A 14,747-nucleotide genomic window follows, 5' to 3' on the forward strand; every position below is an offset into this window, starting at 1 on the left:
TCATGTTTTTGATACACAAGCCATATGTGCTTTAGAAGGCAGGAGTGGTATTGTCCACTTGCTTAGCCCTACACAGTCCCAAACCTGCCTCCATCATGATTGAAACTCATTTGATGAGTTGGGCACAGTGGGTCACACAGTGGGACTGACTCTTCCAGAAGACTTCCTCACCTTTTGTCCTTGGCTCCTCTGTCCTCTTTTAGGGTTCCTACCTACTGCTGTGGGAACAGGATAGAGACATACTTTGTACATCCTTTTGGTGAGGACTATCTATTGAGATGGACAGCTTGGATCAGATTCTCTAGCTTTGGAACTTAGGAATTGTGCCATGTGGTCAGGTGTCTGAGCCCAGTCTCCTCTACATAATGGTGGGCAATAACAGCAACCACTTCAAATAGGTAATCTATGGAAAGTTTGGAAGGTTCTTGGTGCAATTTAGCATTCATTCAGCTCAAAGAATTAACTATGAATGTAAATAAAAATCTGAAGATCTAGTTTAAGCACTGACCTGGGAGGAATCATCTAAGAATTTCTGCATGCATGGAGAAGGGAAAGTAACATTTAAACATTCAAATGTGACTATCAAAGTTGCCAACAAAAGACTAAGAAGGAATTGTTGTTGGAAGAGAGATAAACCAGAGAAATGTGGGGTAAAAGGCCAAGAAAGAACAAACCCACTGTGTGTGATGGTCCTGAGACTGTGAAACATGAATTAGAGAAACTTCAATAGACATGGCAGCAGAGAGCTGCACTTTCCTTGTAGAAAAAGATACTAGAAAGGATTAGACCATGCTTTCATGTCTAACATAAAACAAAAAAAAAAATGCCTAAAAACTTTGTTTTTTAAACCATTTGGAAATTTAAGAAAACTTGATCCAAATTGTAAAGCCACTTAGTCAGCACACTACATAAAAATAAATGGGCTTTATCATTTCATACATTGACCTATACTAAAAATATAAATATTTTAAACCTATGTTTTTCATCCAATACATTCTTAAGTGCAATTTAAAAATCCATTTTGGAAACCAAAAGTCAAAGAAAATGGGTTTATTCTTGGATGTGAGAGTGATGAGGCTGTGTGATAATATCTATCATTATTGTCATCCCCCTCCCCACCCATTGATCACCAGCATTGATTGGGATGATCTGGCTGGCTAGGCAGATATCTCTATCATCTCCCACGACTCAATATGTGTGTCTCCTGAAAGCTTCATACTTGGTTAAAGGGCACAGCCCTCTATGACTGAAAATAGCAGAGACACATCAGTAACTTCATTCCTATGGTGAACCTGAAAACAAGCGCCCAGAGACAATGGGCTTTTCTTTCCAGTGCCAAAGGCATGTGACTCCTTCCATGTAGATCGTGTTCAAAAGCGACATGGCTCTATTTGTTTAAATCTCAACAGTGTCCTTTAGAAACATTTTTATTTTTATTTGATTTTATTCCCTTACACTTCATGTGCATTGGTGTTTTGTATGCATGTGTGTAAGTATACCTTGACTCATCCGCAAGGGCAGCCAGTGCTCTTAAACAATGAGTCCTCCCTGAGAGTGGTTTTTCCATGTCCTTCCTGTCTCTCAGGCCAAGGAGTTAAGTTGGTTTTGAGGTTCTGAATTGTTTCTAAGTAATTTTACAGTAGATACAAGTGTTTAAAAAAAATGAACTAGGAAATTACTTTTAAAAAATAATTTCATTGCACTCGTTAGTAATCATATCAAAATCAATAAACAGCCTCACTTTGGTGATAGTTTATCATTGAATGAAATTGTAGCACTCTTCCCCTAATGGCACTCTTCAGCTTCATCATTCTTAACTTTGATGAGCATGTTTTGAAGAGCAGTTCTTCATGTTCCGGAAGAGCTAACTGCTGCATTTCATACACGAGTGTGTCTACAGACTCAATGAAAGACTTTTTTATAATGAGGAAGCAGACTTTGACAGTATGTAATTTTTCAGTCAATCAAATAGAACACCAAATTCTAGCTGATGGTTTCATCGCCTAAGATATTTCCTTGAAAATGGGAGTTGACGCCAGCAATCTGAACTAATAAAGCTGTTTCATTGTAGCTACATTTGAATTTCCCTCTTCCTGAATTTTCAGAAGTAATTCATCAGCCTAAACCTCAGTAGCCTACAAATTAATTTGTCAGGCTCTGACGATGTTTTGTTACACAAACACGTCCTGCAAAGCCAGCCATTTGAAAAGTAAGATTTGGCATTTTCATTGTGAAGGTGGATTGGAAAAATAAATGAATGCCACAAGACCTGTAATTTCTGATGTCGTATTAATGGAGGTAATTTATTTCCATTCAGCAAATGGGATGAAAGTTAAAATCCAACAATTCAGAAAAAAATAGTGATTTCTATTTCTCGACCTTCAAAGTGTTTTGTGTACCTGCATTAATCTTTCATTATTTTTGCATTTTCAACTCTTAGCACACTACAACTACCCCAAATGAAGACTTTTTCTAAACTAAATCAAATTACTGAAATATAAATTCTACTTGATAATTACTTTTAAGTAAGCGTGTATATGTGTGTGTGAGAGAGTATGTATGTGTGTGTGTGGTATTGTGTGTACAAGTATGTGTGGTGCCTTTGGGAAGCCCCAGAGCATAGTGACTAGAGTTCACAGTGGCCACCAGGTCATCAAGTCCATCTGCACCAAGCTGCAGAATAAGGAACATGCACTTGAGGCTCTGCATAGAGCCAAGTTTATGTTCTCTGGCCACAAGAAGATCCACACATCTCAAAGAAGTGGAGCTTCACCAAATAAATGCAGATGAATTTGAAGACATGGTTGCTGAGAGGTGGCTCGTTCCCGATGGCTGAGGAATCAAATACATCCCCAGTAGTGATCCCCGGGACTATTGGCTAGCCCTGCATTCCTGAGGGCTTCCACAGTACTCTCCTGTACCCTACCAAATCATGTTCAATAATCTCCCATCCAGTCTGCTTATGCTAAAAAAAAAAAAAAAAAAAAAAAAAAAAAAAGACAATGAGGAGAGTGTCATCTTACTGGAGTCCTAATTAACACATGTACAGAAGGACAGAATAGCACAGCCATTGAGAGCCAGCACAGTAGTCACGGATCTCACTGAGAGTTCAGATTGGTGGAAGGTGGGCTTGAAGAACAGCAAGACAGAGGGTCATCTTGGAATATGTATCTACAAATATTGTTGAAGGGACAACGGTAACCTTAGGGTTAAGAAAACTGGCAGATGACATGACCAGAAGTTAGTTAGCACCACCGTTACTGAAAGAGCTGCCCCTGGTGCTGGAAGTGTGGTGGACTTCAAAATTAGTACTCAATGAAGAGACCACATGATGTCTCTTTTAAAACTTCATCTTAAATACTGACTTCTTTTCAGGAGACTTCCCACCTTCTCTGACAACGGGTCCTTTCACAGGCCGATGCTCATCTGTGTCACACTATCATATTCATGAATGTATTAAAACTGCACAAAATAGTAGAAAGCACAACACCAATGTAAAATAAATATTATTATGATCGTTTCAAGCTGTGATTTTAAAAAAAAATCTGAAAAGCACCGGTTGTGGTGGCACACACCAGTAGGATTTGCTGAAGGAGACGGAGGCAGAGAGATCACCAGTTGTTCAAGGCCAGCCTGGGCTACACATTTAGCTAGGTGGTGGTGGCACGTGCTTTTAATTCCAGATCTTGGAAGGCAGATGCAAATGGATCCCTGAGTTCAAAGCCAACCTGGTATAGAGCGCAAATCCCAGGACAGTCAGGGCTACACAGAGAGACCGTGTTACAAAAGAAAAAGAAAAGAAAAGAAACCTGAAAAGCAGTTAGACTAGTGAAGTATTTCTCAGTACACTCCAGACATTTCTAGGCTCCCATTTTAGTTTTCCAAAGATCTGGGGAAACTGAGGTTAAGGGGTATTTTCTTAGAGCATGGGGAAAACAACTTGAAGGCTGTTAAAGCCTAATTTGCTGGTGGCAAAACATTCGGAAAAGCATACTTGGATGGAAATCCAGGATCAAAAAACAAACGAGAGGCCGCCCTGGGCTTGGAGGCCTCTGCTGCAGGGAGGGATTCTGGGTACTTCTCACTGGGTCCAAGAGAACTCGCTTTCTGCGTGTCTTTCACCCAATGTGTCGAGATGCAGTGGTGCACAGGGTAGTGGACGGGAGACTGCGGTATGTCAGAGCCACCTGGGTTTTCTTTTCCCCAACAGATTGAGCCTTTTTTTGTGAGTGTGGCGCTTTATGACCTCAGAGATAGCCGGAAGATCTCCGCCGACTTCCACGTGGATCTGAATCACCCTGCTGTCCGGCAGATGCTCTCCGCGACGCCACCGGCCTTGGAAAACGGCAACATGGACACTGGGGGCACACCGAGACAATCAGAAGAACCTCACATAAAGGGCATTCCAGAGGAGTGGTTAAAATTCCCAAAGCAGGTTGCACTTTGTTTACTTGTAATGGGACCGAAAAGCCTTGCCCCTTAGATTGTTCCTTAACAATGGGTCATATGGGATGGGCAATTTAAAAAAAAAAAAAATTCCCTATAGATGTCTTTTTTAAATGACATTTTGTGAACGTCTTCAGGGTGGCTTCTATGGTAGTTATTTACTGCTTTCTTTGGACATAGGCTATATTCTCTGTGAGTGATCCACACTCTGAAATTGTTTTGGTGGCCAAAGTCGAAAAAGTCTTAATGGGAAACATTGGGAGTGGTGCAGAACCTTATATTAAGAACCCAGATTCCAACAAGGTAAAGATTGTTTTCTTATAAATAATTTCAGTCACTTTGAAGAAATAAAGTCATGCTGCCTTCCTGGATTATAAAAGCTGACAAATATATGACTTTCAATATTCACCTAGCAGTATAATTAATATCTATCAAAAATGCTTTTAATTACACATTTTGGGTTTATGTCCTTTTGACTCAACAGTCTCTGATGTCTATGAATCTGTTAGTAAGGTGGTTCTCAACCTTCCTAATGCTGCAACCCGGTTCTTCAGGTTGTGGTGACCCCTACCAATAAAATTATTTTTGTTGCTATTTTATAACTTTGATTTTGCTTCTGTTATGAATCATAATGTAAATATCTGTGTTTTCCCATGGTCTTAGGTGACACCTGTGCAAGGGTCATTCAGCCCCACCCTACCCCCTTGAGGGGTCATGCCCCACAGGTTGAGAACCACTGTATTAGCAGAAATGAGTTGAAATTTGTATATATCATTTTAGCCCCCAAAATACCCAAAGATGGAGGTATTTACAATAGCAAAGTTAGGAGTCAGGATCAAGTAAAGGCAATTTGCTAAAATATCAGCAAGCTGATGATGGACTCGATAGCAGAGACAAATGATTGTACATTAAATATAATAACAGTGAAGTGCAGGGAGATAGAGATGAGGAAGAGTGTGAGTGGGCTGAATGATAAGAGCAGTGATGTTTTTCTGCTTTCTTCTTTCTATCGCCTTGTTATTTCAAATAATCAAATTATGGACTACCTCCATTTACTAGAAGATAAATATTTAAAGTATATATTTTCCATACAAAGGAATGGTATCAAGGAAATAACTCAAAGCCAATGAATCTGAGCATGTGAGACAATTTAGACTGTCGTTTAACGTGTTCATGTGTTTCTCATATCATGGTTCAGGAAACTATCTGTTCAGATCACATCCAGCCTGTTACCAGCTTTTGTAAAGAAAATTTTATTGACACTCAGTCACACTTGGCCGAGAATGTGTGAAGCCCTGGTTTTGCTCCAGCACTGAAAATGAAAATGTCTCTTGTACTTACTACAGCTACCTCCCCACTTATAGCAATAGATCTGAGGAAGTGTGACAGGGAATGCAGGGTCCATGCAGCTCTTCAGAGAAAAGGCCTCTGGTTGAGTAAAAAATGTGATCAATTGTGAATGTAAATTCGATAACTTTCCATTCATGATTTTAACTTCTCCTAGCTGGAAGGTAGGCAGGAAGAGAGGTAGGACAAGTAAATAATAGTTGATGTTTCAAGACTAGGGGATTTTCCACACTTAGAATTTTCAAATTTAAAAGAAAGCCTAGAATTCTACAATAACTTGAACACAGAGGGTACCATATGTAATCTATGTGCCAGTAAGATGAAACTGTATAGAATTTTAGTAGATAATAAAATGGAAAAATAAGCATTATTATTCCACATGCACAGTTTGTAATTGGCTGTCCCTAAATAACATTTTATTTATTTTTTCCTCAGTTTGCACAAAAAATACTCAAATCCAATAGGCAGTTCTGCAGCAAATTGGGGAAATATCGGATGCCATTTGCTTGGGCCGTGAGGTAAGATCCTACTTTGCAACTCACAGAACAGAGAAGCGCTTACAATCTGCATTGGTAGCTATGGCTTTGAATGCCTTTATGGTTGTCTATTATTTTTAATGGAGCCACGCCTAAAGAAATGTTAACATGGTGTCATCTTTGTAGACATCATGAGCTCTGCAGAGATATATACTTCACAAATTAGTTCAGCAAGACAGCTTATCTGAAGGCCCCTGACTTGTATACAGTGGGGGCATGGCCAGATATACTGGGAGGTCTCAGTCAGTACCAAATCGAAATCATAACTTGTTTATACGTAACTGATTTAATGAACACAATGCTTGTTCAGTCCTGAGAGCCAGATGGACATAAGATAAGGAGGGATGGTGCATACTTTCCTGTGCACCTGCATACCTTCATTTATTCATAGAGCTCTGCTCTGTATGTGAATGTACAAATGAGACCATCAAGTTGATCACTTAAGCTGCCTTTGATTTTGGTATAAATTAGCACAGTCAATCATATCCCCAGTTGACTCTGATAGAAAAGCTGGGTTTTGGGGGACAAATAGTAGACCATCCATCCAAAAAATGGAACCTCTGTGGAAAATAGAATTTGCTTTTCAGATCTACTGATACATCAACTCTAGTGTCCTTCTCAAACTCATTACACCTGCATTGCTATAAGAATTCCTTAAATGGGGAAAACCCTGGCATAGACTCATAAAACAACTCAAGATCAGCAATGAAACAACTTAACTAAAAGGGATTAACTACAGGCCTAGAACAGAACACTCATTTAATTAATGTTGGTGGCATTATCCCAAAGGTAGTCCCTTCAACTCAAAATGCAAAGTCCAGAAGGAAGGGTTGACCTGTTGGGCATTTTTCAGTTCACACAGCTTCCATTGAGGCACACGTTCAGAGAAAACCCACCAATGTGTGTCAGAATGTTATGGCCGTTATTTAAGACTGGAGACCAGAAGATAGAAGGGCAGAAGGATTCCAGCCCCAGTAAGCCATGACAGATTCCTGCAGGCTGCAAGGACTGACTTATATTCAGACAGCAAGTGTGGGAGAGCCAGACTGCCAAGCCTGGTAGACACAGCAAAGCTGACAAGTTCAGGTCACCACTTATTGAATCATTGATTGCGCAATGGGTCCAGAGTCTCATCTGTAGAATGGAGCTGAAAATTCCTGCCTCGTGTAACTTCACATGTACCCAGATTTGGCATAAAAGACATTATGAATATTATTTTATCTCTTTCTTCCTGCCTTTCCTTACAGAGATAACTAATGGTAAACATGAAAAACATGGTATATACATTGTCATTATTATTATTATTGAAAGTCGTCATGGAGTTCATATTCATGCTCCGCAACTCCCCATTTCTTGTAAATTTTCGTCAGTGACAAATAGTGTGGAGGACAGAAGTAAATAATGTGTCAATCATTGGCAGAATGGCACTTAGAAGTAACACCCTCACTCTAAAATTGTCAGCCAACTGTAAGGAAGACAGATGAAACTTCCATGGAGTCTGAATGTGTTATCGACTCTTGAAGTATTTATTTCTAGGAAAGGAAAGCTAGCGAAGCCACAAGCTTGCTGTGTTAGGGCTCAGCCAGTGGTTCAACTGTCGGTTAGTAAGCTGTATGCACCACCAATGATTTCAGTTTGCGTGAGCTTCTCTGACAAATGAGAAAAAATGATTGAACGTGCAGAGATTGTGGAATGTTGGGTCATTTGGATTATCTAGCTTCCGTAAGCACACAAGCTACCCAAAGAGGCGATCGCTTCCCCACCTTCCAGTGAAAACACCACATAAGCTAAGAGTCGGCAGGACCCTCATAAGGTGAGCTGGCACTCACATCATTCTGGAACAGACCAGCTCCATGGCACAGGTAGTACATTGTTGGTACTGCTAGTTCCCCATTGGCTTTCCCTTCATACTTTATTTTCTATCTGGCAGTTTGGTTCACAGTATAGCTGTTGAGTGTACCCTAAAACATTTGAGAGCAACTGTGGTTAAAATAGTAGCATGAACAGTTGCTTGGAACCAGATTTTTACCCAGCTGCTGCAGTACACACAGATCTCGTTGCTGTGAACATCTAATTTGAAATGTATCTGGTATGTTCTCCGCTTTGACACTAGCTGCACTGCTACATTTTAGCAAAAAAAAATATTATCTTTTGAATAGGTGTAGAACATGCACACACACACACACACACACACACACACACACACACACAGACACACAGAGCTATGTGGGATATCTCATAATTAACAATTCTAAAAGAAGTTGAATTTACAAATATGCCCTATTGTAATTAAACTTCTCCCATGCATGCCACCTCTAGGATCATAGGGGCCCAAGCCCACGCCAGGATTACCTCACAGATTCTTGTACACTGTCTCATTTTAACTTACAAATGACTAACAGACGGTGCTCAATTTTCTTTAAAATTCATCAGGCAGGACTAAAACAAATCTTCATTCTCATATCTGTACCTCTAAGGATGCACAATGCAGCAGTATCTCAGATTCTCATGCTGCCATCCCAACAAGTGGTGGTCCACCTCTGCATGCATCTTCCAGTGGCAAAGCCCCTAGTACACCCTCACCAGGTCCTTCTCTCTGTCTTTTTATAGTTCTATTATTATTGGATCATTCATTTTTATACCATTGAAATTGCCAATCAACCAAATTAACTTTTTTTTTCTGCTTGGTGACTTCTAGGCAAATGTTCTACCACTGAACTACATCCTCAGACCTTGGAGAGTTTTAGTTTTTTGCTTTTTGTTTTTTGTTTGTTTGTTTGTTTGTTTGTTTGTTTGGAGAGAGGGTTGTCTGTGTAGCTCATCATGGCTTTGAACACCCAGTCCTCCTTTTGTCTTTACTACCTCAGTGCTGAGATTATAGTCATGTGCCCATGCTGGGCCCTCACAACCACTTTAATCTGTTGTATCCACACATGCAGAGAAATGCCTAAATCCCACATGATGCTATATGCCTCTGATCTTAGCACTTGAGAGAGTGTGGGGTAGAAGGATCAAAAATAAAGATCTCAGGCTGCAGTATACTTCATGAGTAGCCATTCCCAGTGATGGATTTCCACAAGACAGCTGTGGATATGAGCAACATGGAGTTCACAGCTCACATAGATTAATTATTTATGCAAAAGTCATTTTTAAGTTAAATGCTTTGAAATTCTTGGCACATTTTTATGTATTTACTTTGTCGGGTGGAGGCCGGGGAGGGCATCTGCAGCTTGCCACAGCTCTCATGTGGAGTTCAGAAGACAATGTGCAGACACAGGCTTTCTCCTTCCACCATAGGGGCCTTAGAAGCTGAGCTGGCAGGCAGGCTTGGCTGAAAGGGTCTTTACCTGCTGCGTTCTCTCTCCAGTCTTCAAGTGAGATGTTTTGATTATGCTTTCCTGATGTTATTTCATTAAAATTTCATCAAGGAGAGATTTTTTTCCCCCTCAGTTACTACTTAACAAGAATTGCAACAAAACTGTAAGGAGACGATTTCAAAGGGTCTAAAAATATCATTTCAATACATTTCTAGCCCCCATGTTCCATTTTTCCCCATGTTCCTTTACACTAAACGTCGATGGCTGATATCATTTTCAAAGCCATTTCAGCTACTTTATTAAAATATTTGATTCATTTAGATGATAAAATATTCTAGTTAAGGCTCTTAAACTAGAAGAAAGAAAAATTCAACATTTCTCTGATGTTGAAGAAAAAGCAATTACATGTGGGCTGAATTCTTCTTCGGTGCATAATAAGTGTGGGGGTGGGGCTGACGTCAGCAAAGTGCACGTGAAGCAAATATTGCCAGACCTCACTCCGTCACTTAGACAACAGCAATTGTGTGTTCTAAGTAAGGCGTTATAGTTCCCACAAAATGGATCAAGGAAAGGAAACAACATAACGTTACCCTTATTTAATGCAAAACTCTGACTCACATTTCCTGCGTCTTATCTTGACTCCTGTCCTAAAAGTTAGAACATGGCCTCCTTGACCTCCACAAAGACATTTTAAGAATCATGCTTTCTTTCCGCAGTCGTAATCACAACATGATCCTTACTGCACATTCATAAATCCTGATGACACCACCCAAAGTGCAGTGGCCCCTTCTTGCCCAGGTTAGGGTGCCTTGGGGAAACAGTTAAAGGAGGAGCTTAGAAGATAGCTCAGTCGGTGGAATGCTTGCTTTGCAAACACGGGAACCTGAGTTCGAGCCACAGAACCTAGGGGAAAAAACTGGACATGATGGTGCATGGTATAGACATACCACAGAGGAAGCAAATGCAGGAGGATGTCCAGAGCTTACTGACCCGCCAGCCTAGCCTCTTCAGTGAGTTTCAGGCCAGTGAGAGGTTTTCTTCACGCAACAAGATGGATGAAGCCTTGCTGCGTGCACGGCACAAACACACATGAAAAAATTAATATATTCCCGCTTTTCCTGATACTCCAAGATTTTGATATGGTAATAAATGTCAGACATCATAAAAACAGTTGTAATGGGAACTGCTCCTACTTGAGAATATACAGTTGAAAATGAGGAATATGACACAAATGTGGTGTTTATAAGGAAAAAAATGCTGTCTAAGAATTGGTGTCTTTTTATTTTGATAAGTCCCTTGGGTACTTTCTATTATAAACTAAAATGATCATTAATTATCCTCCTTAAAAACACAAGTTCTTAAATAGTAACAACATAAACATTATTTTCCTGCAGATCTGTATTTAAGGACAACCAGGGAAACGTGGACAGAGACTCAAGATTTTCTCCATTGTATAGACAAGAAAGTAGCAAGATTTCAGCTGAGGACCTGCTTAAACTGGTATCAGACTACAGACGGTAGGATATTCTGGATGCCCCTTTATGTAATCAACACATTGTTTTTCTCTCTCCATAACACCTGAGGCTCTGAGGCCCAACTGTCCAGACACCTCCAGAAACAGATGGCTGTCTAGAGTCAGTTTGCCAGAATCGTACTGAAGATTTCTCACATGTTGGGCTATATCATTCATCTATAGCTGTGTGACAACCCACCCCCAAAATTCAGTATCTGGAACAGCATTGTTTATGGTACTCCTGATTCTTTAGTGTCATTTTGTTTCTTCCACACATGATATTGGCTGGCAGAGGACAGTTGGGACTGGAGAATCCATTTCTTCCCCACAGGAGCCTCTTTGTGAGATATGTAGATGACCTTACTATATTATTTATCTTACACAATTAGCCTCTAATACACAAAGTGTTCTTGTACTCCTTAGCCTTGAATAATGGTTCTGTTTCTCATGTCCAAGAATCAACAGTCTCTTATCAACTAATTTTACATATCCCTCAAAAATATGAAGATATGTTTAAACAAGCATGGCCAATATCTTCTGCAGCATCAGTGAATTATTTGCAGCTATTTAAATAGAAGGAATAGTTTATCAAATCTATCTAATAGTCACCATTATGGAAGGTTTTAGAACATACGATTAGGAGGAGAAGTAGACTCTTAGGCAAGACCCTGTACCTAACTTAATCCTTTGTAGTCCAGGCAGAGTACTGGTAACGTAAGAGACCTGTCTTCCCTTCACTCATCAAACATCCTGGTCAAATCCTACACCCAGGTCTTCACAAAGCCCCTCAAGCCACCATGAGAAAATAAAAAGGGCTTTTCTTTTTGCCTTCTTGACAATCTAAGACTTGAAGAGCTATAATGATGAGCAGAATGGAACATGCAAAGATTTCGGGATAAACTGATACAATAAGCCTCCTGTTGTCAGTGAATACAGAGAAACTGTAAATGGCATGTGAGGGGCACCTACAATACATAGTGCAGGACTGACATTAAATTAGGACTGATTTCTCCTGGTGACCAATTTCTATAGCATAAATTAATTTGTCATTGCTGACTTCAAGCCACCAATGTGGTTCACTGAACACAGAGCTGGGAACAGAGGTAAACAACCTTGGGGATCCAATAATTTTATGGGGTGTGTATGAGTTATTTTTCCAACTGCTTCCTGGTAAGAGCAACTTAAGAGAAGAGGGTTCACTTTGGCTTATGCTCTCAGAGGATATGGTGCTTTGTGGCGCCGAAGACGTAGTGACAGGAACACAGTCGGCTGGTGACATTGCATCTGCAGTCAGGAAGTGGAGAGTGAATAGGGAATGGAGCTGAGCTGTAAAACTCTAATGCCAGCCCCAGTGACCGACTTCCTCCAGCAAGACTCTACCTCCTAAAGGTCCTTCAACCTTCAAAGAATGCCACCAGCTGGAAGCAGGGAAGGAAACAGAACTCCAGAGTCAAAGACTGAATGTGCATAATAATAGGAGAGTGAGAAGAGCATGTAGAGGTAGTCAGTTCTTTGTTATTAAAGAAGGAAAAAAATTCAAACTCTTAGCAATTATAGCAAAAACTTTTGTTCTCAAAAATTCTTAAAACTCACTTTGACAGTCAAATGCTTAAGCAATTTCAAATGAGTCTTATTGACAAGACCATATAATTTATATTCATCTGGCTGCATGTATAAGTGAAGTCAGAGAGAATAAATTTAAGGTATTTTTCGGGATATATGTAACTTGACTCCTTCATAATTTTTGTTTTCATTTATAGTAACATATTTTATAGGAATTAAACTAACCAAGTAAAAACAATCAATACACCACTTTTTGCTGTCTATTCTTTACACTTCTCAAAGCTCAGAATTATAGTACAAGATGGGGCTTTCTTTGAAAATCAAAATAATACAGTGTGTGTGTGTGTGTGTGTGTGTGTGTGTGTGTGTGTGTGTGTGTGTGTGTGTGTGTGTGATGTCCTTTCACAGAGCTGACCGGACAGGCAAAATGCAGACCATCCCTGGAAGCCTGGACATTGTTGTGGACAACATTCCCTTGGAGCAGCCAAGTATGATGCCGATGTCACTGATGTCACAGTTCATTTAGAGACTTCTGAGTATCTTGTGGGAGATTGTTTGGATGTTTGGTTGGTTCTTCAGTTAACTGGTTGATCCCAAGATTTGGGTTGTTTGGGGATTTAGTCTTCCAAAATGGAAAGGAATTCATTATACTATAGGAATATGGGACTTACTTGTCTGTTGAGACAGACAATGAAGTCATAACGAAAACAGTATCCTGGATAGCTTAACCTTCATCTATTATCCAAATATGGGTATAATATCCAGCAAGATATTAAGTTATTCACATAATCCTTTAAACCCCGGGGTGTTATGAGGAAAGTCAGACTCAAGTAAATAAATAACCAATAGTGAAAGAATTCAGATTCTATCTAGTTTCCCTGACTCAAGTATAGACTGGTTCTGCCATACCTCACTGACAACAAATTGCTTTGAGCACTGGCCACAGCCACCTAAGCGACTAAAATGTCATTATATAGACTGTCTATCTTATTTGGAACATGGTAAAACTCCTGCTTTTACTGACCTAAAAATGAACATTTCAGAATACAGAATCAAGTTTTTGTATAATAAACAACTGGGTAGAGACTACAGACAGGGAATATTAGGATGGCCGTCTATCCTGATAAGTTTCCACAAATCATTTTAATATAAACTATAACGAGAATTCTAACTTGAGTTCTGACTCAAAATCATTTTCACATTGAATGATGGGAAACAGCAGAGGAGAAATTTAGCCATTTTCTCTACTTGATTTAGGGAATAAGGCTTTATTACCTACAGAAAGGACAACAGAATAGAAAGCTAAATACTCTCCTTGAAAGAAGGGTAGAGTAATAGAGAAATTTGAGAACATAATGAAAATATTATAATCAATACCTGATGAAATATTAGAACTGTCATCGGATTCCCGAGTATGTATAGCCCATCGCTTTGTTTTATCTGAGTCCAGGAAGGTCCTTTGTAGAAACAAAATCAGCGGGGCTTTTTCCCTTTCAACATGAAAGCTCCCCTCTTCAAACAGTGTAATGACAGAAGTTTTGACATATACATTCTTAACCATCTTTTCTTATGTTTTCTCGGGCTATTTTTTCCTTAGGCTAACTGCAAAGTTAGATTTTTTAAAGGTGGTAAAAATGTAAGAGAAAGAAAAGCAACAAACAGTATACAGAGGGCTTTAGGCACTTGCCATAAAAATCATTCCATAGATGAAGAATTACTACTAATTCATCTGTCACTATCACTAATAGACCCACTGAATAACTTCATTCTGCTATGCAATAATACATGTATTTTATTTGTAATAGCAAGTGACTGTCAGTGGGTTACACCTTATCTTATAAAAATCTACCTAGAATAGTCTATATATAGAAAACATTATGAAAATTATAAATTCAGGGTCTGGAGAGGTGGCTCAGAAGTTAAGAGAACTGGCTGCTCTTCCAGAGGTCCTGAGTTCAATTCCCAGCAACCATGTGGTGGCTCACAACCATCTGTAATGAGATCTGGTGCCCTCTTCTGGTGTGC

At 39.6% G+C, this 14,747-nt stretch overlaps 1 protein-coding gene across 17 annotated transcripts in view; it reads left to right on the top strand.

Annotated features, from left to right (window-relative positions):
* Window positions 1-14,747, top strand: part of Dock10 (dedicator of cytokinesis 10) — a 249,841-nt gene that overhangs the window by 155,025 nt on the left and 80,069 nt on the right. For all 17 annotated transcript variants that reach the window (XM_076549961.1, XM_076549964.1, XM_076549958.1 and 14 more), the window contains exons 12-16: window positions 4,211-4,435; window positions 4,627-4,749; window positions 6,229-6,311; window positions 11,041-11,163; window positions 13,131-13,210. In XM_076549961.1, coding sequence (XP_076406076.1) covers window positions 4,211-4,435; window positions 4,627-4,749; window positions 6,229-6,311; window positions 11,041-11,163; window positions 13,131-13,210 — 634 coding nt within the window. The remainder of the gene's footprint in view (window positions 1-4,210; window positions 4,436-4,626; window positions 4,750-6,228; window positions 6,312-11,040; window positions 11,164-13,130; window positions 13,211-14,747) is intronic.

Source organism: Peromyscus maniculatus, chromosome 13 (genome assembly GCF_049852395.1).
Source record: "Peromyscus maniculatus bairdii isolate BWxNUB_F1_BW_parent chromosome 13, HU_Pman_BW_mat_3.1, whole genome shotgun sequence".
NCBI classification, from domain to species: Eukaryota; Metazoa; Chordata; class Mammalia; order Rodentia; family Cricetidae; genus Peromyscus; species Peromyscus maniculatus.